The sequence below is a fragment of the Pleurodeles waltl genome, chromosome 11 (genome assembly GCF_031143425.1).
Source record: "Pleurodeles waltl isolate 20211129_DDA chromosome 11, aPleWal1.hap1.20221129, whole genome shotgun sequence".
Taxonomy (NCBI): domain Eukaryota; kingdom Metazoa; phylum Chordata; class Amphibia; order Caudata; family Salamandridae; genus Pleurodeles; species Pleurodeles waltl.
The window spans coordinates 375,830,833-375,857,093 of record NC_090450.1 but is presented as its reverse complement, the minus strand read 5'-3'; the positions used below and the strand labels follow the sequence as shown (position 1 = coordinate 375,857,093).

The following is a 26,261-nucleotide window of genomic DNA, read 5'->3' as shown; positions in this document are numbered from 1 at the left end:
GCTAACGCCAGGGACACTCTGGAGGAGCTCTGGACACCACTCCTGGGGTGGTGATGAACAGGGGAGTGGTCACTCCCCTTTTACTTTGTCCAGTTTCGCGCCAGAGCAGGGACTGGAGGTCCCTGAACTGGTGTTTATTGTCTTATGCAAGGAGGGCACCATCTGTTCCCTTCAAAGCATTTCCAGAGGCTCTAGGAGGCTACCCCTCCCAAGCCTGTAACACCTATTTCCAAAGGGAGAGGGTGTAACACACTCCTCCCAAAGGAAATGCTTTGTTCTGCCTTCCTGGGACTGAGCTGCTCAGACCCCAGGAGGGCAGAACCCTGTCTGTGAGGTGGCAGCAGCTGAGGCTGCAGTGTAAACCTCAGAGCTTGTTTGGCAGTACTGGGGGTCCATGGTGGAGCCCCCAGGATGCATGGGATTGTCCTCCCAATACCAGATTTGGAATGGGGGGGACAATTCCATGATCTTAGACACCTCATATGGCCATATTCGGAGTTACCATTGTGAATCTACATATATGTATTGACATATATGTAGTGCACACATGTAATGGTATCCCCACACTCACAAAGTCCGGGGAATTGGCCCTGGACAGTGTGTTGGCACCTTTGCCAGTGCAAGGGTGCCCTCTCACTTAGTAACTTTGCACCTAGCCTTCAGTAAATGAAGGTTAGACATATAGGTGACTTAGAAGTTACCTAAGTGCAGTGAACATGACTGTGAAATAGTGTGTGCACTATTTCACTCAGGCTGCAGTGGCAGTCCTGAAGGAGTGTTTGTCTGAGCTTCTTATGGGTGGCAAAAGAAATGCTGCAGCCCGTAAGGATCTCCTGGAACCCCAATGCCCTGGGTATCTAGGGACCATATACTAGGTACTTATAAGGGGGGTGCAGTGTGCCAATTGGAATTGTAATATGAAGTCACTAAACTATAGTGACTAATTTGGTGAGTTGAGAGAGCATAAGCACTGGAGTTCTGGTTAGCAGAACTTCAGTGACACAGTTAAGCATACTGACAACACACACATTAGGCCACAAGCTATGAGCACTGGGGTCCTGGCTAGCAGGATTCCAGTGAGACAGGCAAAACATACTGACAAACAGGCAGAAATTGGGGGTAACATGCCAAGAAAGATGGTACTTTCCTACAACATTGCTCTGTGGAGAACAGAGGAAGAAAAGGAATGATTGTGGTGAGCATGGCTGAGTGTCATTAAGAGGATGAGGTTGCGGAGGGAAGAAAGGGGCGAGGAAGAGTTGTGGCGAGAGTGGTAATGAGAGGGGGAAGGAGTAGTGTGCAGAGGCAATAAAGGTGGAGTCTGGAGAGGAGGGAGGTTGGATGTTGGTGGGAAGAGAGGTATTTTGGGGAGGCGAGTGTGGAAGGTAGTGGAAAGGGCATTCTGAGCTTGAAATAGCAAATTGACTCAGCAGTTTAATTGGGCAAGATTGTCATTGGTTGACTGAAAAACTACTTTGCTGTTGTTAAAGGTGATGGAGAGTTTATTGGAGTAGGATGCCTCAGGGTATACCAATGGATTCCTACGGTGAGGGATTGTTCTCAACACTTTCTAGGATTTTATGAAGATTTCTTGTCTGGTTACGTGCAATCTATGGAGCTTAGCCCCTTGGTTGTCATGGCACATGGGCAGAGTAATTGAGTCCTGTAGTTATGGTGGAGATCAGTGTAATTGCAATGTGTTGTGCAAAGCAAGATAGCCACCAAGGAAAATGATTTATGGCTTGCCCCCATTTCGCCCACCATCACCCCCCTGGAAAGAGCAAAAATGTAAGGCCAAAAAAATAAATAAAGTATGGATCCTTGGCTTGCTGTGTGTCAGAGAGCGCCTCCTAACAAAGATGATTGCCATGGACAGAGTCTGATGGTTTCAAGGTCAAGAGTTCAGTTCCATATGAGAAGCGACCACCAGCAAGGACAAGCTCTGTGGATCTCTGCTACTGAGTAAAAGGGCATGGTCGAGCTCAGGGCAGAACCTTCCAGCCCCTCTGACGTGATCGTCCCACATCATGCAGGATGGGTCTCAAGGGAGGCATGGCATGCACTCACAGTACTGGTCTCTGAATCTAGAGCGAGGATGCAAACAGCACTCACCCGTTCAAGCCATAGCAGTTGAGAGTTAGCAATGGCAGGTCACATACAACAACCTCCTGGCTCAGGGAGCGAAGTTCTTAGGGAAGCCTAGATCACAGGGGTACAAGGCTGTGCTCTAATCTACCCATTATCACAGGATAAGATAGACACCACAAAGCGATTTCATTCTATGAAATGTTTGCGCCAAGCAGAATGTGAGATCCGCATAAAGGGGCTTGGAAACAGGGCTAGTGAAGACAGAAGTTTACCCCAAAGTGATCTCCAGTTCATGGTGCTCGTAACGTAGCTGCCTTATGTTGGCCGTTTTTTGTATATTGCAAAGTGCTAATAGTGTGTTTGCTAGACATGTCAGTTTCTTGAATCTCTGGTGACTGCTCCTTCAGAAAGATTCTCCCTGAACATGCTTTCATCTTTAACCATCCAAATGTTGAGTTGCGCAACCACTACATTTTATTTTCTTATGGAAACGTCTACCTGCAAATTCCTCATCTTCCAAATACTCCCTGTGTTCAAGACTGGATTCAGAAACCTTTCTTCAGCAGTTGTCCCCCATACTACTAGGTGATGCCTTGTGGCTTCATGTTAACTCCTTACAGCGGTGGTGATGGAGTGGAGCTGCACATAAGCTCCACCACTGTGCACTGCTGTTTTTCCACGCTTCCCAACACGGAACTGAAGCCCTGCTTCCAATTCTGTCTTTCTGCAACTTCTAAATCAAATTCCTAACAAGCAACGCCATGTGTCAAACCATGCCATGACTGCAGAAAACAAATGGCAGTAACTGACTCTCACAAGGTGTCTCTGATTTCTGGGCTAAGGCAACGGCTTGAAGTTGTGCAATAAACATGCCCTCATGCACTCAAAAGTGATCTGGAATCTGCTCCCAATGTCGTTCCTGCAAGTGATTATCTAAGTCCAAGTGGAAGTCCAAGCACAAATATAAAGAAGCAAAGAGAAACTCTACCCCATCCCACCACTCTGGACCTAAAGAGCAGGAGCAAGGGCATCATGATGTGAGTCGTTCACCCTCCAGATCCCTCTGGACATGGAGCAAATTCCTCAGCTCACCTCAGTGAAACAGTCCCCCCTCCCTCCCATGACTCCCAGTTTCCCAGGCCATCGGCTACGCAGCCGTTCAAGAAAGCCTTTAATGAGGCCAAGCTGCAGATTTTCAGTATGTTTCAGGCTCCCCAGCGCCAGACCCTTCGGGATTCAAGGAATAAAAGGGGCCCTAGTCGGGTTTCTACTGGCAGATCCTTTGATGCCGTTTGACGCCCTTGGGACCCATAACTACTCCTGTACTAGCTTCCACTATGGAGCCAAGTCCTGCATTGGACTGTTCTACCTTGACACAAGAACAGACTCTTCTCAGTGCCCTGACAACAATCCAGAATCATAACCATCAAAATGGGCTTTCTGGTGATATCTGCCCAGAGGGTCAGTGAGTTACAGGCACTGTGTCTGCACATCCTACGTACCTTACAATCTACCTAGACAAGTTGGTCCTTCCGACCCTGAGCATCGTTTCTGCCAAAGCTAGTAACTTGCTTTCATGTGGGGCAATCCATCACTCTCCTACCTTCTACACACTGCCTTGCTCCCTCTAAAGAAGAGGAGAGACTCAACAGGCTGGATCCAAAAAGAACATTGTTGGTCTGCATTGACCACACAAAAGAGTTCCAGGTGGATGAACAACTCTTCCTAGGGTGCATCAGGGCCAGGGAAGGGAAGGTGGTGCAGAAACAGATAATTTCACAAGGGATAGTGCTGTGCATCAAAATATGCTGCGCATGGGCCAAAAGCAACCTCCTGAGGGCTTGCAAGCTTACTCTGCCAAGGCTGCAACCACTGAGTGAGCATGCAGAGTTCTTATCCTGGATATCAGTCAGGCAGCAATGTTGGCTTCCTTGTGCACATTTAGAAGGTAAGAAATCTGCGACTAGAAGTGTCTTTCAGATGAACAAGTGTTTACCTTTGGTATCACCTTGGCTGGTACGGAATCTAGCCACAGATTCCTCACTGACCCTCCCATCCTCTCTATGAACTGATTTTAGTGTGAAGTGTTCACCCTTTCCAAGGGCCCTAGCTTGGCACACCAGTGGTTCCTGTTCCTTGTGCCTCTATGCTTCTGGTATGGAAAGTCATGAAAAGAAACTGGCATCAGCACACTGTGGTTGTCCCTATATAGGCACTGCACGCATCAATTCTGGCATGGATGACTCCAAGTGGACCAAACGACATTACCTACTGGTGCGTAGGGGTACAGCTCATCAAGTTTTCAGATCCAGTCCTTGGCCTAGGGAATATTCTAAGGTAAGGAATCTACTGATCTCTCCATCAGCTAGGGCGTTACAGAAGATAATGTGTTCCTTCCTACCAAGCTGTTTGTGATACCTCAGTGGAACCTTATCTTGGTCTTGATGTTTCTCATGTGTATGCCCTTTGAGCCAGTGCATAGTTACTTGGTATCTCCTGGCTTTGAAGACTGTCTTTCTTATAGCGGTTACATTAACTCATCACATCAGTGAACTCCAGGAATTTTCAGTGAAACCATCGAGGAATATGGCAGCATTCATTCCAAAAGTTGTGTCTCCCTTTTACATAGGGCAGTTCATCACCCTGCCTTCATTCTTTAACTCCTCACTCATCGATAAAACAGAGGCTCCATCAGCTGGACCCCAAGAAGACTTCAAGCTTTTACATTTATCGTACCAATGGACAATCAGCTTTTTGTGGAGTGAAGAAAGGTTATGCTCTGCATAAGAGGTCCTGTTGAGGTGGCTACTCCTCTGCATCTTGGTCTACTGCACACTGTCCAAGAAACAGCCTCCGCAAGGTCTGAGAGCCTGTTTCCCCGGGCTAAGACTGCTGTCCCTGCATTGACTTGCATAGTTGCCTGTACTCTCATCTGCCAGGCTGCAACTTGGGCATCTATTCCTAGGTTAACAAAACACTACTGCCTTGATTGCCTGGTCTGTGGGGGTAGGGCACTTGCCCACTCGGCCCTTCAGGAGACTTCACCTTCAGAGACACTGCTCTTGTATCTATTTTAAAGGTAAGGAATCTGAGGTTAGAAGCATTAGAAGAACAAGTTAGTTACCTTTGGTCATGCTCTTACTGGTGGATACCCTATCTAACCATAGATTCATCAGCGTCCTCCCACCTCGCTGTTCTGTGGAGTGGCCTCTTTACAACATCTGAAAAGGTCTGAAAGTCACTGTTTTTTTATGCTCTTTCTGAGGATGAGTAAAGGGACATAAGAAATTATTGATATGAGGGTGTGGAGTGGCACTTATATGTTGTTCTGCTTTATCACTTCCGGGGTGGTACGTAATCAGTGCAGAGCAGTGCTGTGTCAGAGTGGTGCCTAGGAGCATTTGTGAAGAAGTGTCTTGATCCAGTCTGGCGCCTGGGGAGTATTTTGCAGTTAAATAAAGAATACACCAGAAAGAGTGTTACTGAAGTTAAGTACGTTTTTCAGTATGGCTTTTACATCTGGTGTCTTTCAACGCAGAGAACCAACAACAAGGCAGTAAAAAATGACCTTTCTTAGTTTGAATTTATTCTTACATGTGTGCATTTTTCACCTTGGGTGTAGTGGTCGATGAGTACTCCAGTGACATATTATTGAGTGGTCCCCAGGCACAAAAGTGACAACTCTCACCAAATATCCTTCTCTTCCTGCAGAGTGCTCCTGCAAGAGTGCTTGATTGACCCTGTACTTCCAGACATACTGAGGAAGGGGGCAGTGCAGTCCTGTGCACATTTTTTATCCTTCCTTAGACAGTGGAAATGTCCCCCTCTGTGGAAACAGGCAATCGTGAAGCTGCTGTTAAAAATAACAAAGAAGACTCATAACATGCAGAAAATTATTGACCAATTTCTTTGCTCCTGGGAGCGAGCAAAGTCTTAGAGATGTATGTAAATAAACACCTGTCCTATCTGGAGACACAAGCTGTTTTCCACCCCTCTGACTGGGAGGTAGCACCGAAACTGCCCTGCTAGCAGCCACAGAAGAACTTAAGTCAATATTGGAACAAGGTGGCTCTGCAGCTATGATTATGTTAGACTTGAGTGTTTCCTTCGATACCGTCTCTCATCCCGTCCGAATACAGAGGATGGAGGAGGCTGGGATCTCTGGAGTCGCACAATGGCTAGCAGCTTTCTTTGAAAATAGGAGCTTCCAGGTTTATAAAGAATCCCTGTTTTCTGCTAGTCATCCCTTACAATGCTGGTTTCCACAAGGCTCTTCTCTTTGCCTCACATTATTTAACCTATATATTCTTCTCTTGGCGGAGATTTTGCTGGCACATGGCCTTACTCAGATCATTATATTGCTTACTTCAGAAAAAGGGAAAACCTCTAACAAGCTAAACACCTGTTTAACGCAGGTAACAGACTGGATGTCTGTAAGTAGCCTAAAACTGAATGGTGAAAAGACAGACGTGTTAGTCGTAGGAAACAACCCGTGAGTGCCTGGACTATCTTGGCGAGCATCTGCCACCCATTCCAGCACTTAAAAGCCTGTGTTTCTGAACGGATAATAAACTATGGAAACCGAAGTCAGGAAACTTGCTGGCAGTTATTTTGGAATATAAAGAACTTTAAGAAAACTGCTTTGCTGGCTACCATTCTCCTCGATGAGAGAGGTCGTGCAACGTCTGATGAACTTTCAGCTAGACTATGGAAATTCCCGTTACCTAGGAAATCCCAAGTCTTTGATAAAAAAAGACTGCAAGTTGTCCAGAATGCTGCAGCCCAGATTCTTCTAAAAATCCTAAACCACAATCAACGACACTGGCTTTAGCAGTCCTGCATTGGTTACCTGTGCAGAAAAGAATCCACTTCAAGGCAATTTGTCGTGCCTATCGTGCTATACATGGTGGGGCCCACAGCTCATGCAGCTTCTTCTCAACTCCTACATTCCCTTGAGGTTTCTGCGGTCCAGGAAACTAAGGTTGCTGACACTCCCCAGGAGAAATAAAGCAAGAAGTGGGGGGTTGCTCCTTTGCATGTCTAACTCCCAGACTTTGGAACGCCCTTCCTGAGGACCTCAGAATCGCCCAGTCAGAATCTAGCTTTAGAAGACACCTAAAACATTTTCTTTTTTAGTCTCCTACCCGGAAGGGCACTTGAGCAGTCTGTCAGTAGTGTTGTCTTCAGCTGTTTGTAGTCTGTTGGGTAGCTGTGCGCTATACAAAATTGCCAAAATAGAATACGCTGATATTATCTAATGCTTATTGATTCTTCACATAAAGCTAGTGGCAGCCATAATTTTAGATGATTCTACTGTACCATGCAAGAGTATCAGATAGCCACAGGATCTTGTTGCTCTTCCACTGTCACTAGGGCTTGTAAGCTGTTCTCTTTAACTCGGTCCTCCCGACTCCTGCACTCTGATCGGCTGTGGGAGACGAAAGCAGATGGTGGCTGCATTGCAGGTGGCAAAATGGCTAAAAGATTTTCTTGGTTCAGTGAGAACAGAGACTTTCAGTTAGGCATAGAGTGGCGGCTTGCGTCTGTGGGCCAACACAGATCATGCGGCTCTGCAGCTTCTCTGTGCTTCCTACAACCCTCTTGGGTCTTGTGTGCATGTACTAAGGCCTCTAGGTAGGGGCTCCTAGCTTGGCATTCAAGAGCAGCTGGTATTCCTCGGAGAGTGTGGCCTTAAGCCCCGAGGGGGTGTTTATGAGCAGAAGGCCCTTTCAGAGTTGTGGATGAACCTTTGGCATTTAGGAGGTATGAAATTCAGGGAGTTGGACTATGCGGCCACAAGCAGATGGAACACAGGGCGGCATGGTTTTAGTCTCAGTATGATGTCTGTTGAGGATCTTAGTTATGAGTCTAGATGAGGAATGTAGCTATTGGGCATCGCAAGATGATTGTTATTGGGGGCTTTTGGATTTTGTTTGCAACAGTGGCAGGTTAATGTGGCTATGCACTACCAAACGGGTGTCAGTAAGGCTTGGGTGCTTTTATTATTCTTCTGAAGGGCAATAATTGCTCAGGGCCCAATATATTTGTGGGACATGTAGAATGAGAGTTGTTCATATGGTGGTATGGATACTATGCCTTTTTGGCCTCTGGTAGATAGGTACTGGAACAGTAAAGAACAGAATTTGATGTTTGTCGTGGTCACCATCTTAAATGTCCACAATACTTTATGGGACTGAGTGTTGTTAAAGATTGTATCTTTTAAAATATATTTGTAGTGTTAAGATCATAGGTTTTAAGATTGAGTGTATTTGACGGGGTCATCTCTTCTAGGACCATAGGAAGGTGTTTACGGTAAGAGTTTTGTGAAAGATTTTTTAATGTTGACATCTGTAGTTGCAATTTCTTCAGGGGGTAGAAGTCATGACTTTAAGTCTCCCGTTGGAATCATAGCTTTTAGTTCAAAAAGATACATGGGTTCTATGTCATGCAGCCTTGTTGGGTAGTCGTGATATTTAGAGCTTTTGTCAGTGGGGCAATGTGGCTCTTAGTTCCCCTTTTGTTCATCTTAGAATTATGAACGTTATTCGTATAGCTACTGTAAATGGTCCATGAAGTGTGACAAAAAAGCCTGAAACAGATCAATTTTGCTTCCTGGCTGGACATCACAGCTGTCGTCATGACAATTAAATTCTTTAAAAATAGTCCTGGTGTGCTTTGGGTCTGCCCAAAGGGGTTTTACACTGTCACCTTGCACTATTGGCCAGTTGGTGTATCATTCCATCTTCCAGTAACTCCGCTGCAAATGCATGAATGAATATTTTACATCTCAAAAGTACACTTTAGCATCAAGCTTTCATTTTGTTTCTTTTTAAGACATGCTTTCATTTGTTAAACAGCATTTGCACATGCAATGTATGTAAACGCAGTTATGAATGCTTGCATTTTACAAGCGTTGGCAGATTAAAACCAGGCCTGTAGGGTTTGCCAGTGCCTGTTTCAGTTGGCCTTTGTGTCGGCAAAGGGATTTCCTTGCAGTGAATGTTTTCCATTTGTACACAAAAAAAGAAATAATGTTTAAATGCACTCTTAGCCTATGCTTGGTGCTTTTCTCACGAGGGGGCACCTTGCAGGTTTATGATAGGATTTAGTCTCTTCTGTCAGGGAACCTTCAACTGTTGTCCTAGTTTTTAATATGCCTAGAGGTTTCGAGAAGAACATATATGGGCATTCATCAATATATGTGAGCCTATGTGGAATTGCTTGTTTGGTCAGATATACTTCAGTAAAGTGTACTATGAAGAGTCCCTGAGAAGGTCTACCATTTGGCCATGGCCATGGGAATTGTGCAATCCTGCTGCTGTTTTTAAAAACCTGACTAATCGTGTTGCAGCGCAGTGGAAGGTTCTTTGCAACTGCTAAACAGTCACTTTCATTTGCTTAATGCTATATTTGATTAACTGTTAATAATGAGGTGAGTGTTAGCAGATGAAAAAATGATAAAATAATTTACTATTATAGAAAAAGTGCTGTATAATTTAGTAACCTGTGCCTCATAATTTGGTGGTCCTCTGTAGCATAATTCATTTCATGGTTAATTTAATTAAATGCTCGTCCCTGACTTTGCTATTTTCTGCTGGTCACCAATTCTTACCCAGCATGGCCAGTCAGCTTAGCTTGCTATCCTTCCAGAGTAAGTTATTGAGTACAATTAAATTAAGTAATAGTAACGCACATTTGATTAGAAACACAGGAGTGCTGTACAAGTCTTTACATAAACACATCCTATCAACAGAAATACTAACATGTGGCAATTAGGAAAATTATGACCCACCGTGCGCCTGACATAATGATCTGGGACCACCACCTAAAGTATCTGAGGAAGTAAGAAACTTTGGAAAGACCATGGACTCCAAGTTAACTATGAATGCCCAAGTGGACAAATTAGCAAGATCAAGCTTAATCACCATGAAAACTCTGCGATGCATCTTTCCCCATCTGGGATTTCCACACAAGATCCATGCTACTATCTTTTTGTACTATCTAAACTAGATTATGACAATGGTCTCTGCCAGGGAGCATATCTATTAACTATAAAAAAAAAAAAAAAAAAAACTACAATGGGTTGAGAACACTGCCGCCAGACTACTCCTACATGTAAAGGCACAAGCCCACATCTCCCCTGCCTTGAGGGCCCTACATTGGTTACCGGTTACCAGAAGATCCACCTTCAAGCTGCTTTGTATCACCCACAAAGCAATACATGGAACACAACTGCTTTTCATCAGGAATAAAATCATCAAGTACATTCAACAAAGGAACCCCTGTTCAAGATTGGCACCTTACCTCAAAAACCCGCCATACAAGAAAAAGACAATAGGTGGTACATCTTTCTCTGTTTAAGCAGCCAAACTATGAAGTTCATTACCCCAAATATAAGATCCAAGGATAACTATCTCATCTTCAGAAGACTACTCAAGAGTTGGCTCTTGCCTGCATAACTACCATAAACACTAATGTACAGCATATCCCTGTGCATGTAAATATTTATAGTTTGATTATATATCTTGATACATGTATTTCTTTCTACAAATATAACTTTTTTTTTAAATATATATAGATACTCTTTAGGTCTACTTAACAAGTGTATATGTTACTTACAGTTATATATATCTGTGTTTATTCAATCCTTCACATGTTTATAGGTAATTGCATAGTTTTTTGTTTATATAAGTTATTTGATTAGATGCTTATGGATCTCTGTTTCATATATGACAATAGGTAAATACTACAACTAGCTACAAGGACTTCACTATTGAAATATGGAGGATAACAAATAAAAAATAAAATAAAATAAAAACATTGTTTTGAAAAAATACTCAACTTACCTTCAAGTACTGCAACACATGAAAGTCATTGTTTATACAGTACAACTTTAAATCTCAATATATCTTCCATATGCATACTTACCCTATCTGTGTAGTCATGTATCTATGTATTGATTTCTTTACTCCTACTGCAGAGAGAAAAAAACATTTTCACTTTCTCCACTGCACTACTGTCTCACCCGATACCTCTCTCAATCTAACCATAGCTCCACTCTCTGACTCATCCCAAACCTCATTCTGCTACTGTGGTCTCCAAAACAGGACTTTCTAGACTTTTCCCTCCTCTGTCCCTCCTACCTCACCCCAAACCTCATTTTACTATTATATCACAAACAACCCTTTTAAATTCTTCACTCATGTATCTCTCCTTTGACTCATCCCAAACCTCATTTTACTACTATAGTCTGCCTAATCCCTTTCTACAGACTCTTCTGTCTCCTTTTACTCATCCCAAACCGCATCCTAAAACTATACTCTCCGAATTAACCCTTTATAACACTTACCTCTTCCATTCATCCATTTTTCTATTCAATCCATATAACAGACTTGCATGTCCACTGCTCAGATTAACTCATATTTCCCTATACTAATCCACCACTAATCCTTTTGGGTTCTGGAGTAGCATGGTACTCGCCAAAAAGGCTTGTGATGCATAATCCGGGGTAGTAAGCACTATATAAATACAAATATTTTACTGCACAAAAAAGTGGTACCCCAAACTGGTTGCCCACCTGGATTCCAGTATTTGAGAGTACAACAGTTTGTAAGAGTTAAGACTGCAGTTTATTAGTTGCTTTAACTTACAATCAGTGCAGGTAATGAGGGGGACTCATGCAGACTCCTGGTTCCGGCACCCATTTCTGGGGCGGTTCTGGGATTTGTTTGAACAGTGAAATATGCTTAATTTGTCCTGGTGTCATTTTCCTACACCGGTTCACAATTCGTAGCACCTACACGTTGTCTGCTTTCTATTCGAAGCAGCAACGTGCAGGCGGTGAGGGAGCTTTCTTGCTTTCAATTTTAACTGAGAGTCAAAGTCCTGATTTAAAAGGCCATTAGCCCTTCTTTTGTACAAATGTCACCCTGGCTGGAAGCTCTCTGGAGCCTAACACCTAGAAGGCAACGCAATGGAGGGAAACAGTGGCACACGGCTTATCAATCCACAAGTACTTTGGAGAAACTATGATTTGAAGGCAGATTTTTTACTTTGTTCAACCCCCTATGTAATAAATGCACATGCTTTGCAAGAATTCCATTGTATCTGTGTGTGTTTGAATAATTACACAAATAATTTAAATGGCACTTAGTAATTGATTTTTTATGTAATTCTTTTATAGTGCTCACATCCCAGTGTAGGGTGTTGAAGTGTTTTATATTGCACTTGGAGGAATAAATCATATAAATGTGTAAATCAGGATTAAACACGTAATGCAGTGATTGCGTTTTGTCTGTCCTGACAATACATTATTCCTATCTAAAGTAACGCTTCTTTGCAAGATTTGAATAACAGATTGAGGGAAAAAAACAATAAGAACCTACACCCATGAGTTTGTATGCTTTCACTTACCTATCTACATAAAATGCATATCTGTGAACTGCAAGCAAGACTGTGCTTTGCAGCGAGCACATTAATTCTCTGCTACTTTGAGTCAGACTGTGACTGGATAAAATACATAACACTCCTGGAACTGCATTAACCACCAGACTTATTTTACCGTTATTATAATCTCCCTGCAAATTGCTGGAGAAACAGCTATCTCTGTAGGAGTAGTGTTTTAAATGAACCGGTATTCAGTAACTGTACTTTTTAGGTCAAGCCTAGGCAGTGCATGCGCTGTCCCTTCGAGACATGCTTTTATCTACTCTGTGGTCTGTGACCACACCTGTTGCTTATCATTGGTTCAAGCTTTCTGACTTTCAGATCTCCCGTAGTTTCCTTGGTGAATAGCTTAGATTTGCCCCACCTTTTGGCTATTTTGTACCACCTTGGAGACTGGCCCTGTTACATGTATCATTTCCCTTCTAGCCATTTATATTAGTTGCAGCGCACTACTTTTTTCTTTTTACCTCTGCTCCTGTTTTAGGATGGCTATGTTTTAGCTTTCCAAAAGCGATCACCCACTTCTTTCTGCTCTCTTTGCCTCTGTACCACTCACTTGTTTTCTTTGATGTGGCCTTCAGTACAGATCTGCATTTGTAATTTTGTTTACTTTCTGTATTTTGTTTAGATTGCCATTGTTTAATTTTATTTGTTCCAATCAGCATATTTTATGTAGGAATTGGGGAGAGCTGATGTTGAGACTCAAGCCCGGTTCCCCAGTCCCCAAGTCTGCAGCTCTGCACATTACGCCACCCCCTCGGTCTGCCAAATTCTGGATTTGGGCAGTAGGATCGCCTGAGTTGTGGGTACTGAGTAAAATTCCACACCAAGTGGCACCTGTCGGCCTAATCCGGGGTTTCCGGCTAACTAGCAGCGCCCCATCTCTGACTGAGATGATTGTGGCAACCGAGCTCATGGTACTATAGACTCCCCAGGGAATTGTGGCACATCTGATTGCACCCCGTTCTCTCAGTTACCAAGATCTCACTCAGGCAAAGACAACAAAAGCTGAAAATATTTAAATAAGCAGTTATTAAAAATATTGGCATCTTAGATAAAATCATATGCATAGCAATAACGAGGATGATAAACAATAAGAGCAGGCATGTGACTAAAAATGTAAAAGACAAGAGCAGTCCTTCCATGCTGTCTAAACAGGGGGTGGATCTATCACCCCTCACCTATGCTAAGTATGAGCACAGCATACTGAGCCTAATCTACCCTTCAGGTTTCCCCCTGGGAAAACATTATCCCTCATACCTGAAGAAAGGGCCTGAAGTCTAAAAAGACACCGTCCCCATCTGGATCAGGGCTCAGTCCTTCTAAGCAGGTAGCTGTAGTGAAGCTTGCAACAATCAGCACACAGTCGTGGTCATCTGGCTGGAATTTCCCTCTAACGTGACGGCGACTAAGTGGTGTTTATATAATAAAACGGCTAACATTCTAAGAAATTGTCCCCACGTATGAGTGTATTTTTGTGAATGCTGGAGACACAGCATACCACATTTGTCAGCAACCCTCTCTGACTGCACCCTTGGAGAAAGCACAAAGTGAACTACATGTCCTGATAAGAACACAATGCTTTCCTAGGCGCAAGAATAATAAGATAGCTTCATTTGCAGTGCTGTTTTATTTTCTATTGCTAGAAAAATAAAGCAATATCGTATAAAAATGTAATAGGGTTAAAGAGGCAGGCCTAGTTAGCTAAAACAATGTTTCTAAAACCTGGCTAAAGTAGCTATACAACACTGCATTTTCTGAAGCTTGTGAAAGCAGCTGGCTTTAATCAGGAAAATGGGTGGGAGGGGGTGCGGGTGCTTAACTCCCTGCATTCCAGCTCAGCGGTGGCTTTGCGCCAAGCAGAGTAGAAAAGTGCACATTATTACCTCCCACTAATCTTCACACAGCAAATAAATCCTGAAAGTTGTTAATACCATTTCATTGTTATGTTCCTCCAGTGGGAGGAGTAGAAAACAAAGAGCATTAATTCGCAAGATGCACAACTTTTTCTTAATTATTTCCCACTCCAATAAATGGTGTTATGTGCATTTCTTTGTTTTGATTTTCCCCATAACAGAAACTTCAGATCCTAATTTACCATGAACACAGCCATTGTTTATATGCCCTGGTTTTATATGCATCATCGTTTACGAAGCCAAACGGAAATTTAAGAATATATATAAAGGCACATCCTGTTTCTCTACATTTTGATCTCAAGAATATCTACTTACGCTGCATTTTCTCAGTGACTTTTGAGAGAAAGAACTGCTGTTACAGGCCCGATGCCAGTGCTGTCTTCTGGTCAGGGCCCTGAACGCTAGCATATTCTATTAAAATGTTGCCTCTTTTAGAGTATGGCTGCCTGTACGACGATGATTGGGGAGATTTCAATTTTGAATAAGCTCTTGGCTTAGTTCAAGGACTCTTCACTCGGGCATTAGCTCTTTCAGCGCTCTTTCATTTAATGTTCATGCACAACTCTCCCCAGAGCCCTGGCCCAGGGCCTCTTTCTTGATTCCGATTAGTAGGATGCAGCTGCACTGCCTCTATTCTTCCCTTAGACCTGCAAACACTGGCACCGTCCTCTTGAGAAAAATACCGTTTTCCAAACACAGAGCACTTTCTCCTGTTGCCAAGCGCTCCAACCTTCTCAATCGCTGTGCCGACTGCAGGATCGGACTGTATAATCCCATACTGGAAAATAAACATTGGATTCAGTGCTAGCTTCTCAACATCCCTACTGAAGCCCTCGTAGGAGTACAGCTTTCTGTGAAGCGCACCTTGGCTGCCAGAGGCCTCGTGGGTAGCAATAAGAAACCCCGACTGAAACACACCAAGGTGCACTTGTGTAATCCTTCCTTCTCAGATGTCATTTCCCAGAAAATATTTCGGACTAACAGTTCATATGTGTATTCCATATTCATTTAAATAATACTGCACCATCACAGCATCACTCGGCACCACCTCGGCATCACACCACCACCTCAGTGCTGCATCACCACCAGTGCAGCACCAACTCAGCACCAGAGCAGCCCCACCTCAACATCAGTACTGCACCATCATAGCATCAGTGCACCACCACCAATACAGCCCCACCTCAGCAGCAACTTAGCACCAGCCCAGCACCACCACCTCAAACTCACTTGAACCTACCACAGCATCACTCAACGTCACCACAGCATCACTCAGCACCAGCGCAGCATCTCCTCATCAGTCAGCAACACCTCAGCATCAGCACAGCACCACCTCTGTATCAGTGCACCACAACCAGTGCAGTCCCACCACCTCAGCACCAGCGCAGTCACACCACCTCAACACCAGCGCAGTCACACCACCTCAACACCAGCGCAGTCACACCACCTCAACACCTGCGCAGCCCCACCCTAGCCCCATTGCAGCACCTCTTCAGCTTTAGCTCAGCACCACCTAAGCATAGCACCATTTGAGCACAGCACCACATCCGCATCAGCACAGCACCACCTCATCAGTGCACCACCAGCACAGCCTAACCTTAGCAGCAATTCAGTACCAACACAGCACCACCCTCAGCATCAGCCCAGCACCAACTCAGCATCACTTAGCACCACCTGAGCAGCAATGCGGCACCACCTCTGCATGACTCTGCACGACCTCAGTATCACTCAACATCATCTCAGTATTACTCTGCATCGCCTCCGTACCAAAACAGCACCACGACTACCTCAGCATCATTCAACATCACTTGAGCATCACCTCAGTCTGCCTCTGAATCTGACATCTGTTGATTCTCCACTAGTGTCTGCCCTCTGCTTGTGTTGTAATTCAGGTACTGTTTCCCAACCTCCACCCTCCCGTTGTTTATGCCCCCTCGTCCTTATTAAAAAAAAAAAAAAACTAGCAAGCATTGGAACAGGCAGGAAGAAGTTGCCAGCATTGCAAGGACAAAAGACATTTTTATGTTAATTCTTTTACTTAATAGGGTCGTTCAGTTGTACAAAATGTCTTCTTGGTTATGAAACAAATTCTTAAAACACCTTATTATAACTTTTCAACGTGCTGCACAGCAGCCACAGTGCTCTACCACATAGCTTAAAGACATCAGCAAAGCCAGTAGCTCTGGCTAAACACTTATAAGGTCTCAACGTCGAGACCTATTGGCTATGCCAATGCTTATTTTCATTTGGAAAGGATTTTTCAGCACTCCTTCAATGCTTTTAATGGGAGAGTACTGGCACTGCTCAGCAGCAAACGGTACTGTAGGATAAGGTGTATTTGCACTTCATATTTACGTTTCAGGCACTGTGCAACGGGTGCCCTAGCCCTGTAAGATATTTTTAGTACAGCATCTTTGTGACCAATCAAGTAAGCCTAAACAGATTTACTGTAATTTCTGTCCTTGTTGCCAATTTCTTTGCTGCATATTGTTTTTAAAATGCATAATTTCACTGTCAAACTCTGCTATTCGTGACTCCATCACAATCCCCCTGCCACATCTTGACCCCCCCCCCCCCAATTTATGCGTTCTCTGAGTAATGTTTTCCAATTCCAGCACTGCTTACAAAGCGATTCTTATTAATTCACTTTGCCCTCTACATTCAGAGTGATGCTTTTAAACCTTTGTCTCAGTAAATGGCCCCTACAACTTTTTTCCATACCCCTTTTAGCAGCTGACTTTTCTGTTCCTGTGTCTTTCACAGTCGTCTTTTACCAGATGGCTGTCCGCTTCCATTACCTCAATCATTCCTTTCCCCACCGAGTCGTTGAATACTTCTGGATAGGTTTCCAGTCATCCCTCACACATTAGGTCTATATCAACAGGATGGCCCTCCACTAATCCTGCCTTTCTGTAGGTTCAACAGTTGGTGACTGTACACTTCAAGTAGACATTAACTTTCAGTCAATCAGGCATCCTGTGGGCTTGTAGAAGCTTCATTCTTCTTCAGTCTGGTAGCCTTAATTCCCATGTGGGTGAAGGTTCACTCCTGGTTTGCTAAGTAGGAATACCTTTGCTTCTTCAAGGCAACTTAGTCGTTATGACTTCTCATATGGCCAGGGTTCTTAACTGCTGTACCTCTCACATGGTCTTGTTGTACTTCTGACTACAGTGGATCACCTTATACTTAGCAGCTTTTGTGACAAAGACAAATCCGTGGCATGTCATATTGGTTTGTTGGATGTTTGTTTAAATTTTCTTTCAGCAACGTGGGAGTGATTACTTATATTTGTTTTCCACAGGCTCTGAAGGGTGCATGGGAAGCAGCAAATGTGTTTAAAAAAGAAGAGAAAAAAACAACCCTTTGTGACTAGGATAAGGGACGCCAGCCATGCTCAGGCCAGAAACTGGGTCAGGGGGTTCTCCCTTCCCTCATCTAGGATGGCCACATTTTTTTTTGTATTTTTTTTTATATATATATATATATATATATATATCAACAATACGGGGGTGCCTGCGAGGACAGCCCACTAAATCCCTAACCCTTAACAATGCTGATAGGCCTGTTACTTGACCTCATGCTTCCCAGTAGGATGGTCGATAGTGGTTGGTTATGGTATAAGGACCGGTTTCTGCTGCTGTCAAGACGGACCTGGATGACTGTGATGTTTGTATGAAGGGGTGGGAGTGTCTGGGTGGTAGTATGTTTGATCCCCTTAGTTTTGAGAGCCTGACTGGCTGCGCTGTGAAAGAGGCAGGGTAGTTGGCTGGACGTAGCCTATTTTTGCTGTTGCTTGCCTTGTTGTGTGTTTGCGTTTTTGAAGCTCGCACTGCTGCTACTCTGCATGCTCTGAAGGATGTCTGCACTGCTTATACCGTGCCTTTTCTGTGCCTGGGGGAATTTTGCATGAATCCTACTGGTGCTGTACCAGTTTTTTTAGTCTATGTATAAAAGTTCCACGGTTACAGCAGGACTGTTCTATTTGCAAGGTGCCTAACCTCACCCATAGAACACTACCTTGGGGGAGACCTTCACTCTTGTGAACATACCCCGCAGGCTCATTAATGGTCATTGGACACTTTCCATGCATAACTGCAATCATAACAAAAACTACTAAGAGATCCACTAATTGATGATTATGTGTTTAACAAAAAAAACAGTGCATCACGTTAACAAACACTGCACTCAATGGCAACCGACTAAATAAGTAACAATATAGCAATCAAGAAAATACCGCCTAAAACCAGTACTTTTCAACAGTCGCCCAACTCGTCATTGTAAGTCGAGTACAACCTACTAAATAGTCAACTATGTGCACCACACAAATAGAAATAAGAAGGGGGCTGGAATAAGAATATAGAAAGAGACACGAAAGGATGAAAAAGCTCTGGAAAAAGGAACCTGAAATATATGAAGGGTAGAGCAATGGAGGCCGAGGAAACAGAAGCCAGTCCTCAAGGAGATATGGTTGCACGAATTCAAGGAGACAGTTGGAACAGTAGTTAGAAGTGGCTTTGCAGGAAAAAAGGAGGTACGTACCATGCTGATCTAGATGGCTCAGCTAATCTCAGGGTCTAAGGAATAAAACATAAAATCCAATTGGCATCCCAGCTTCAGCTTAGAACACCTGTGCAAAGGTATTCATCACCTTACATCACACGTCTAGCACCAGCTGAAGAACTTGCACCACAAATAAGACATTAAAATATCTGAAGTTGATTGCCACAATGAGAATATTTTTCTGTTTGAGGCTCAAATTGGTGCTCTAGTTAGATGAACTATATGGACTCCTATTGTAATGTTGAAATGCTATATTTATATATCACCTACTAACACTTTTTAAATCACTGAGTTGTAAAAGACCAGCTTTCCTGCCGTCCCTACCCTCTGCTCAGTTCCCTCCTAAAACATATCCTGAATATTTTGCTTGTCCACCTCTTACATTATCAACTTATAAATCCCACCTTCTGCACTCTACCCTTTTGATCTTCCCCGAAACTTGAGCAGAATGTCTTTCTGACCCTCTCATCTTGGTGATTATTTCTATGTAAGGTTCTATGAGCATGGGTCCAATTCAATTTCCTTTGTGAGGCAAAGTCAGCATTACAAATACCAGGTAAATGTGAGGTAACTTTGTTTTTTTTTGTTTTTACACCGAATTTATTCAAAGGGTTAGAGAGTTCCTAGGGATTTGCATCTTTTTTGTAGTGTATTTTTCGGTAGTGTCTGTTGTAAGAGATTCGTGCATTACCTTAGTAGTATTGGAAGTCAAGTATGGATGGATGAATGCTAATTAACACTAGCCTACAAAATATCTGTCTGCTTAGCAAAATGTTGGTGCTACTTAGAGATTTACCTCACCTGAATTTGCGCCTCTTAATAAATTGTTGGCTTCTTCAATACTTCAGAGTGCAGTCTCTTTACATTTTTACAGCAATAGGCAGGTTGCATTAGGAATAAATTTAATTGTCATTGGACGATGTCAACTTGGTGTTGTCAGTCGAAAGGCACGAATAATAAAAACTCTCCCCTGTCAAACCAATACAATTGTGTATGTGGATTATGAAAACCTTACCTTAGTTTAAAATTAAAAAATGCAGTTTTTGATTTGTAGAAATATTGTATAGAAGTGTGTGCATGACTGTCTTATGGGCTATGTACCACACATGCACATTTAGTTGGTGACACCTTTGTGGCACCTTCCACACACCTCTGTTGGGCAGTGCCACACAGTTTTAAGTACTCATTAATATGCCAGCCCTGTATGCACCATATGCCTAACAGTGTTAATGAATTGTACTCTGCTGTATGTTTTCAAGAAGATGTAGACTGTTCCCTGGATTTGCATCCCAATCATTCCACGTCATGCAACTCTGGTCCATGTCCCAGGATTCCCAGAGCAATAAGAGCTTATGGCCTTATATGTGAACCGTCCCACTTGTGACATCCATGAATAAGAGCCACCCACCTATCTGACAGCTTTTGTTCTTGGAGATAACTCATTATTGCCATTCCTTGTATAAGCAGTTTTCCATGGCGTCGTATACCTATTTTGCAAGTCCTCACGGAACTGTGGCTTGATGGTGCAGCCACATGTGTAAATCTGTATCACGGAGGTTGCCCACTCATGTTTTAACTAGCCCAGAGTTACACACCCTGTTCTATTTGATAGTTATAAGGTATTTAGCCTTCTCAGTTTACATTTGAGACCCCTGTTTGGAGGTTAAGCCTCAGCCTTTCTCTCGGTCTTGTGGGAGGGGGCAGGGAGAGAGAGAGAGACGCACACGTTAATACTTGTAGATGGCACACTTGTTTTAATATATATTTCTGGGACAGCAAACCTATTTATGAATTTGAACCAAATATGTCAATATGTGCAAACAGTCTCATTCTTGTGTCCACCAGCAGTAAATCTGTTGCATGCTTATAAACGTGCTCCAGAAGTTTCACATTAGTGTTAGTCTGTTTCCCATTGTCACACCCTGTGTGAAAGTACATCCCTGAATTCTGCTACTGTTTTCCGGGTTGCATGCATGTCACACTCTTTCAGTGTCGCAGGAACTAGATATTCAGGTGCGAGTCCATTCCCGCAGAAGATCTATATCCCTGCTCTGTTCTCGGTAGGCCCTCATTTATGCCTTAAGACATGCATCTCTTATCTCCTGCGTACTGGTCCCAGTCAGGTGCTAATGCAATTTGTGATTTTGTTACCCTGTTTCTCAGCTGGACGGATTGTTTGTTGAATGCTGACTTCTTTCCCTGTGTTTCTTCATGTAACAGTTTCTCACCTACGGATAATAAATTTGCGACGTGTTCTGATGACGGCACTGTTAGGATCTGGGACTTTATGCGGTGTCACGAGGAGAGGATTCTTCGAGGTACGTGGACAAGCGAACATTGACATCTGTTTTGAGGGGACTGTATATTTTCACAGTAGTACCAGCAGTCAGTGTGCTTGCTTTTTATAATTGCTTTTGCTGCACAGATGGTTTTACCATGCATTTTGGGATAACGGCAGGTAAGTGCTTCATGAAATCTGATGCATCAAAACTAATTCTTAGACCGCTCAGTATATATTTTCCCTCAAAATATTTATGAAAGATAGCAAACTTTATTTAAATTCTATGGTACTCGCTATCTAAATGTTTCAAGTAGTAAGTAACCGTGTACCTAAAAGGAGGTCCTTGTTTGCTGGATTAAAGTATAATAACAAGCTCTTCAGTACTTTTAGCACGTGCAGTTCTCAGCGTTAAAAAGTTTTAGCACTCAGTATTCGGTTCATGTTCATTGTAAATTTAAATTGCTGGATTAAATGAAGTATCATGAAAAGCTCTGCGGTACTTGCAGCACGTGCAGTTCTCAGTGATAAAAAAAACTCTGGTAATGACTATTCGGTTCCTGTTCATTTTGAAAATAAATACTATTGTAAAAACACACTAAAAGACTGTTTATCATCCTGATAGTAAAGTGTTATGTGCATTGCTGAGATCAGTTCTGAACAACTTAAGATGTGAAATGTCCTCTGCTTGGCTTAAAATGATCATAGAATTCACCGAGGACACTGCAAACCAGTAGTTACACAGACGTGGTTGTCCAGGGACATGAAAGCAGCAATGCCATTTCCATACAACATGCAGACTCACGTCTCTTATGGGAACGCTTAGAATTTAAACTGTTTAATAGATGGCTGTAATTCAAGCATGGTTTTGGTCTCTTGCCAAAACTGCAACGGATACTGTCAAACGAGCTTTGTTTATAACGACCATTACCGTCTACATCAGTTCAACCTGAAATTCTCTAAGTATTTGTCAGCCTCTGGAGAAGTTAACATAGCATTCGGGGACTTAGTCTTTGTAAATAAAGAGTATGGAGAAGGCATGAGTGATTATTGAATTAAATAGCTTTTGTAGATAAGTTATTTTGTTTGACAGTATGTATAATACATCAGTGTTGCTTATGTGAACTTTTAAAGGTTTGGGGTGTCTATAGCTTTAGGGTCAAACACGCAAGCGCTCTGGCCCGTTGTAATCTCTGTGAGCTTTTAACCACGCCAACTCTTGCTATTCATTCTTTGTTGTGCTGGTCTTAAATGCTTCATTTTTATTGGCGCATTTTGTGAAATGTCCATCTTTTGCGTGCTGAGTTCCCTCCCAGGCGATTTCACTAAGTGAACATTTTTGTTGGCAATCACACTAAGTCACGCTTTGTCCTGTTACAGCGTGTGATGGCCTCTCCTCCGGTTTCAGTTTGCCCTTCATCTCGGCCTCGATTCTTTCTAGACATTCACACAGGGAGCCAATAACTGTTGCACTCACGTTCTTGGCGGCCATGGTGCTTGAATTGAGTTGCTTCTGTCAACTTTTTTACTTTTCATTTTCAATTTATGTGGCATGAAAAGTCCAGGTAGAAATCTACAACACTAATAGCTCTAACTCGAGCAAACGCAAGACCCATTACTTTGCAAATGCTTGTTTTTTCTTGGTGGTTGCAGTTGCACATGTTTGGCACAGAACTTGAAAGCTGCCTTTACCCTGCTTCTTACTCCCGAATTTAACATACACACAGTAACTGTAGTAATATACCTAGTGCAAATATTATTGTTCTCATGGTACCCAAGTATCCCAAGGCTATTTTTTAGTTCTTGCCAATCAGCACCTGTTATTCTACTCAAATTATGTGTACAATTTACTTAAAGGAGCTATTAGCCATCACTCCTCATCTATTGGTCTGTTTCATCATTCAGATTTTTCATCTGCCCGCTACAGAATTCAGCTGGTTAGCCCAGGTCAGTTTAATTTCACTGTGAGTGACAGTATTCTACTCTTTAACAAGGATCACATGTACGCATAAAGAAGTTCCTTTCAATGCCAGAGATGTCTATGGTAATGTGGGCTATTTCAGACCAAAAATAAATTTGAGTGTAGTCAGTTTTATTTATATTAGTGAATACCCCCCCCCCCCCCAACCTTCACTTAACTTTTTACAAAAACCATGCCAAAACAGCCAAGCATTGTCAAAGACACAAGGCTGGCACCAACAGCCAAACCGTTTGGTTTTGCCACTGGTTGTTGGCTTTAAGTTTACCGGTCAACAGAAACCTCAAATTAAGCATGACCACAGCTTATCAAGTTGTTGACTACTAACACTCACTCTGGCCAACCCCTGCCTGAAAAAGGTTAATCTCATCTAGCTTGCTTCGCAGAAATCTGTGCTGAAGAAACACTTTCAAGCATCAAAGATACTTATGGTTTATTAACCTTGTTTCAAAACATTTCCAGTCAGATATCTCGCAGCTGGACCTAACAGCAGACAAAATCAGAATGAGGATGGTGCTGGCTTGAGTGCACTGTGAACACAAATCCTGATGGATATAACTACCTGTGGATTCCTCACATTATGAATTCTCCCATGCACCAGCATCCAACGGAAAATCTTCTTCCCAGCTCTGCACGTCGACGAGGACGTCACAGTTGCACAGCTCCACGCGACTTGGTCTGATGTCACCGTGCAAATAAGACGACAGTTCACTTTTTTCCGTGCCTTCGACGCTAACTGTTTTCTCCTAGCTCTCGCTACTGTTGAAGGTGTTCTATCTTGTTACTAATTACAATCCTGTTTCTGGTTACAATGTCTCCTAGGAAGTCGGGATTTAAGCCATGTCGATAGTGCGGGGTCTCATGTCGGTTACGGACCCTCATAATTATTGCCTTTGGTGTTTGAGATCCGAGCTTGTCGAGGAGTGTGTATTCTGCCAGAGCATGAATCCTAAGGCTCCGAAGGAGAGGGAGGCCAAACTCTTTTTGGCCAAAGCGAAAAAGGGGCATAAGATTCATCACAGGTGCTCTTCCCACACTTCGTCGAAGAAACACAAGAAGCGACGTTGTCATGACTCTCGACGTCGTTCGGCTCGGAGCGGTTCAAGATCAAGGTCTCCATCTCGGCAGCTCCGTACGACGTGGGAGGTTAGTCCGACTGTTTCTCCACAACCTCAGAGCCCTCAGGCCTCTCCGGCACAGTCGATCTTTGAGGTAGTTGCACCCCCGTAGAGTCCTCGATTTTCACATGCTGCACAGGATTCGGATGTTCAGCAAGCACAGGTGCAACATGGAGATCAGCTGTATCCTGCCTTCCCGGCTCCGGGAGCGGATCCGACGGCATTTTTAAATGCCATGTTTTCTGTGTTTAATGCTATGGTCCCTGCTGGTGCACCGGCTGGTCCCACTGGTCAGTTAGCATTTTTGTTGGGCTCCCCGGCTCCTTACAGTGCTGTTTATGCCCTTCTATCCGGCTGAGGTTGCCGGTTCGGCACTGATGACGTTGCCTCGAGGTCCTGCAGTTCCAATGACGTCGCCTTCCAGACCTATGGCGCCGATCTCATCACCCCGTCAGTCGACGCCGATGATGGAGCCTCAGGTGTCCACGGCGCCGTTGGCATCCGCTCCGGCACCAGATCCGGATACTGGATTAGACCGAAGTCAGCCATCTTTTTCTGTTCCGTGCCTTACAGTTTTGAAGCCGGTGTCATCGATGTCGGCTAATTCTATGTCGACGCCGAGGTTAGAGGCCAGGCTGAGGTCGCGTAGAAAGGCTTTGAGACCTTTGGAAGAGGAAGAGTACTAGCGGCAGTTGTTGGAAGAAGGGGAGATTGTGGAGCCCTTGGGAGATTATCAATGGCTGGATTCAGAATGGGACCTTTCTTCGCCAGGGGAGTTTACGCAGGAGGCGGCCTCCTTCCATACTGTGATTAGGAAGGCAGCCAATTTTTTGGATCTTACGTTGCCTGCTGCAGAGATCAAAACAAATATTCTGACTGAGGTCCTGCACCCTTTTTCTACTTCGGCGGATCCATTGCTTCCGTTTAATGGTGCTCTTACGGAGCCCATATTAGAGCTATGGAGGAAGCCTGTGTCGTCACTTGATGTCAGTAGGTCTCTGGCAAGGAGGTACAGAGTGGTGCCTAGGGATCCGGGGTTCTTATCAAAAAATCCTACCCCGGAGAGTCTGGTTGTTCAGGCCTCTTGTTCCACACGATCTGCACCAGGCTCCTTCCCTGTGATTCCGCCGGACAGGGAATCCAAAAGGATGGGGCAGTCGACAAAAAACGTTCTCCTCTTGCAGTATGGCCCTCAAGGCGGCGAATGCTACCTGTGGGAGACCACAGTCCAACAGCCTACCAGCCTCCCTTATAGATCCTTTAGAGGGCGGGGAGGGTTCAGACAAGAGGGGCCACCCAGCAGCACCCTGCATCATCCTCTGCCTCTGGAGGACAACAACAAGGGAAGCAGCCCTAGTTTTCTCACCATTTTCGACCACAATTCTCCTGTAAGGGGTAGATTGTCTTTTTCTCCACGAGTGGGAGTTAATTACATCAGACTCCTGGGTTCTGAACATTTTGAGGAAAGGATATGTTGTCCCTTTTCAGGAGATTCCCCCTCCATCCCTCCCCATCCCTCGTTTTGTTCAGAAGACCATCTCCTGTTGTTGCAGCAGGAGGTTCATATCTTGTCAAAAGGTGCAGTGGAGTTGGTTCCAGAGCAGCAAAGGGGTCAGGGTTGTTATTCAAGATACTTCATGATCCCCAAGAAGGATAGTCGTTTGAGACCAATCCTAGACCTGATGATTTTGAATTGGCTCCTCAAACAGGAAAAATTTAAGATGCTGACTCTGGTACAGGTACTTATGGCGTTGAACAAAGAGAATTGGATGTTCTGTGTCAACTTGCAGGATGCTTACTTTCATATCCCTACACTCAAGTCACACAGGAAGTGTCTCTGGTTTGTGGTGGGGTCGCAACACTACCAGTTTGCGGTCCTT

At 43.7% G+C, this 26,261-nt stretch overlaps 1 protein-coding gene across 2 annotated transcripts in view; it reads left to right on the top strand.

Moving 5' to 3' along the window:
* The window catches only part of WDR33 (WD repeat domain 33), a 1,025,118-nt gene that overhangs the window by 450,455 nt on the left and 548,402 nt on the right, over nt 1–26,261 (top strand). For both annotated transcript variants that reach the window (XM_069213677.1, XM_069213680.1), the window contains exon 7: nt 21,228–21,325. In XM_069213677.1, coding sequence (XP_069069778.1) covers nt 21,228–21,325 — 98 coding nt within the window. The remainder of the gene's footprint in view (nt 1–21,227; nt 21,326–26,261) is intronic.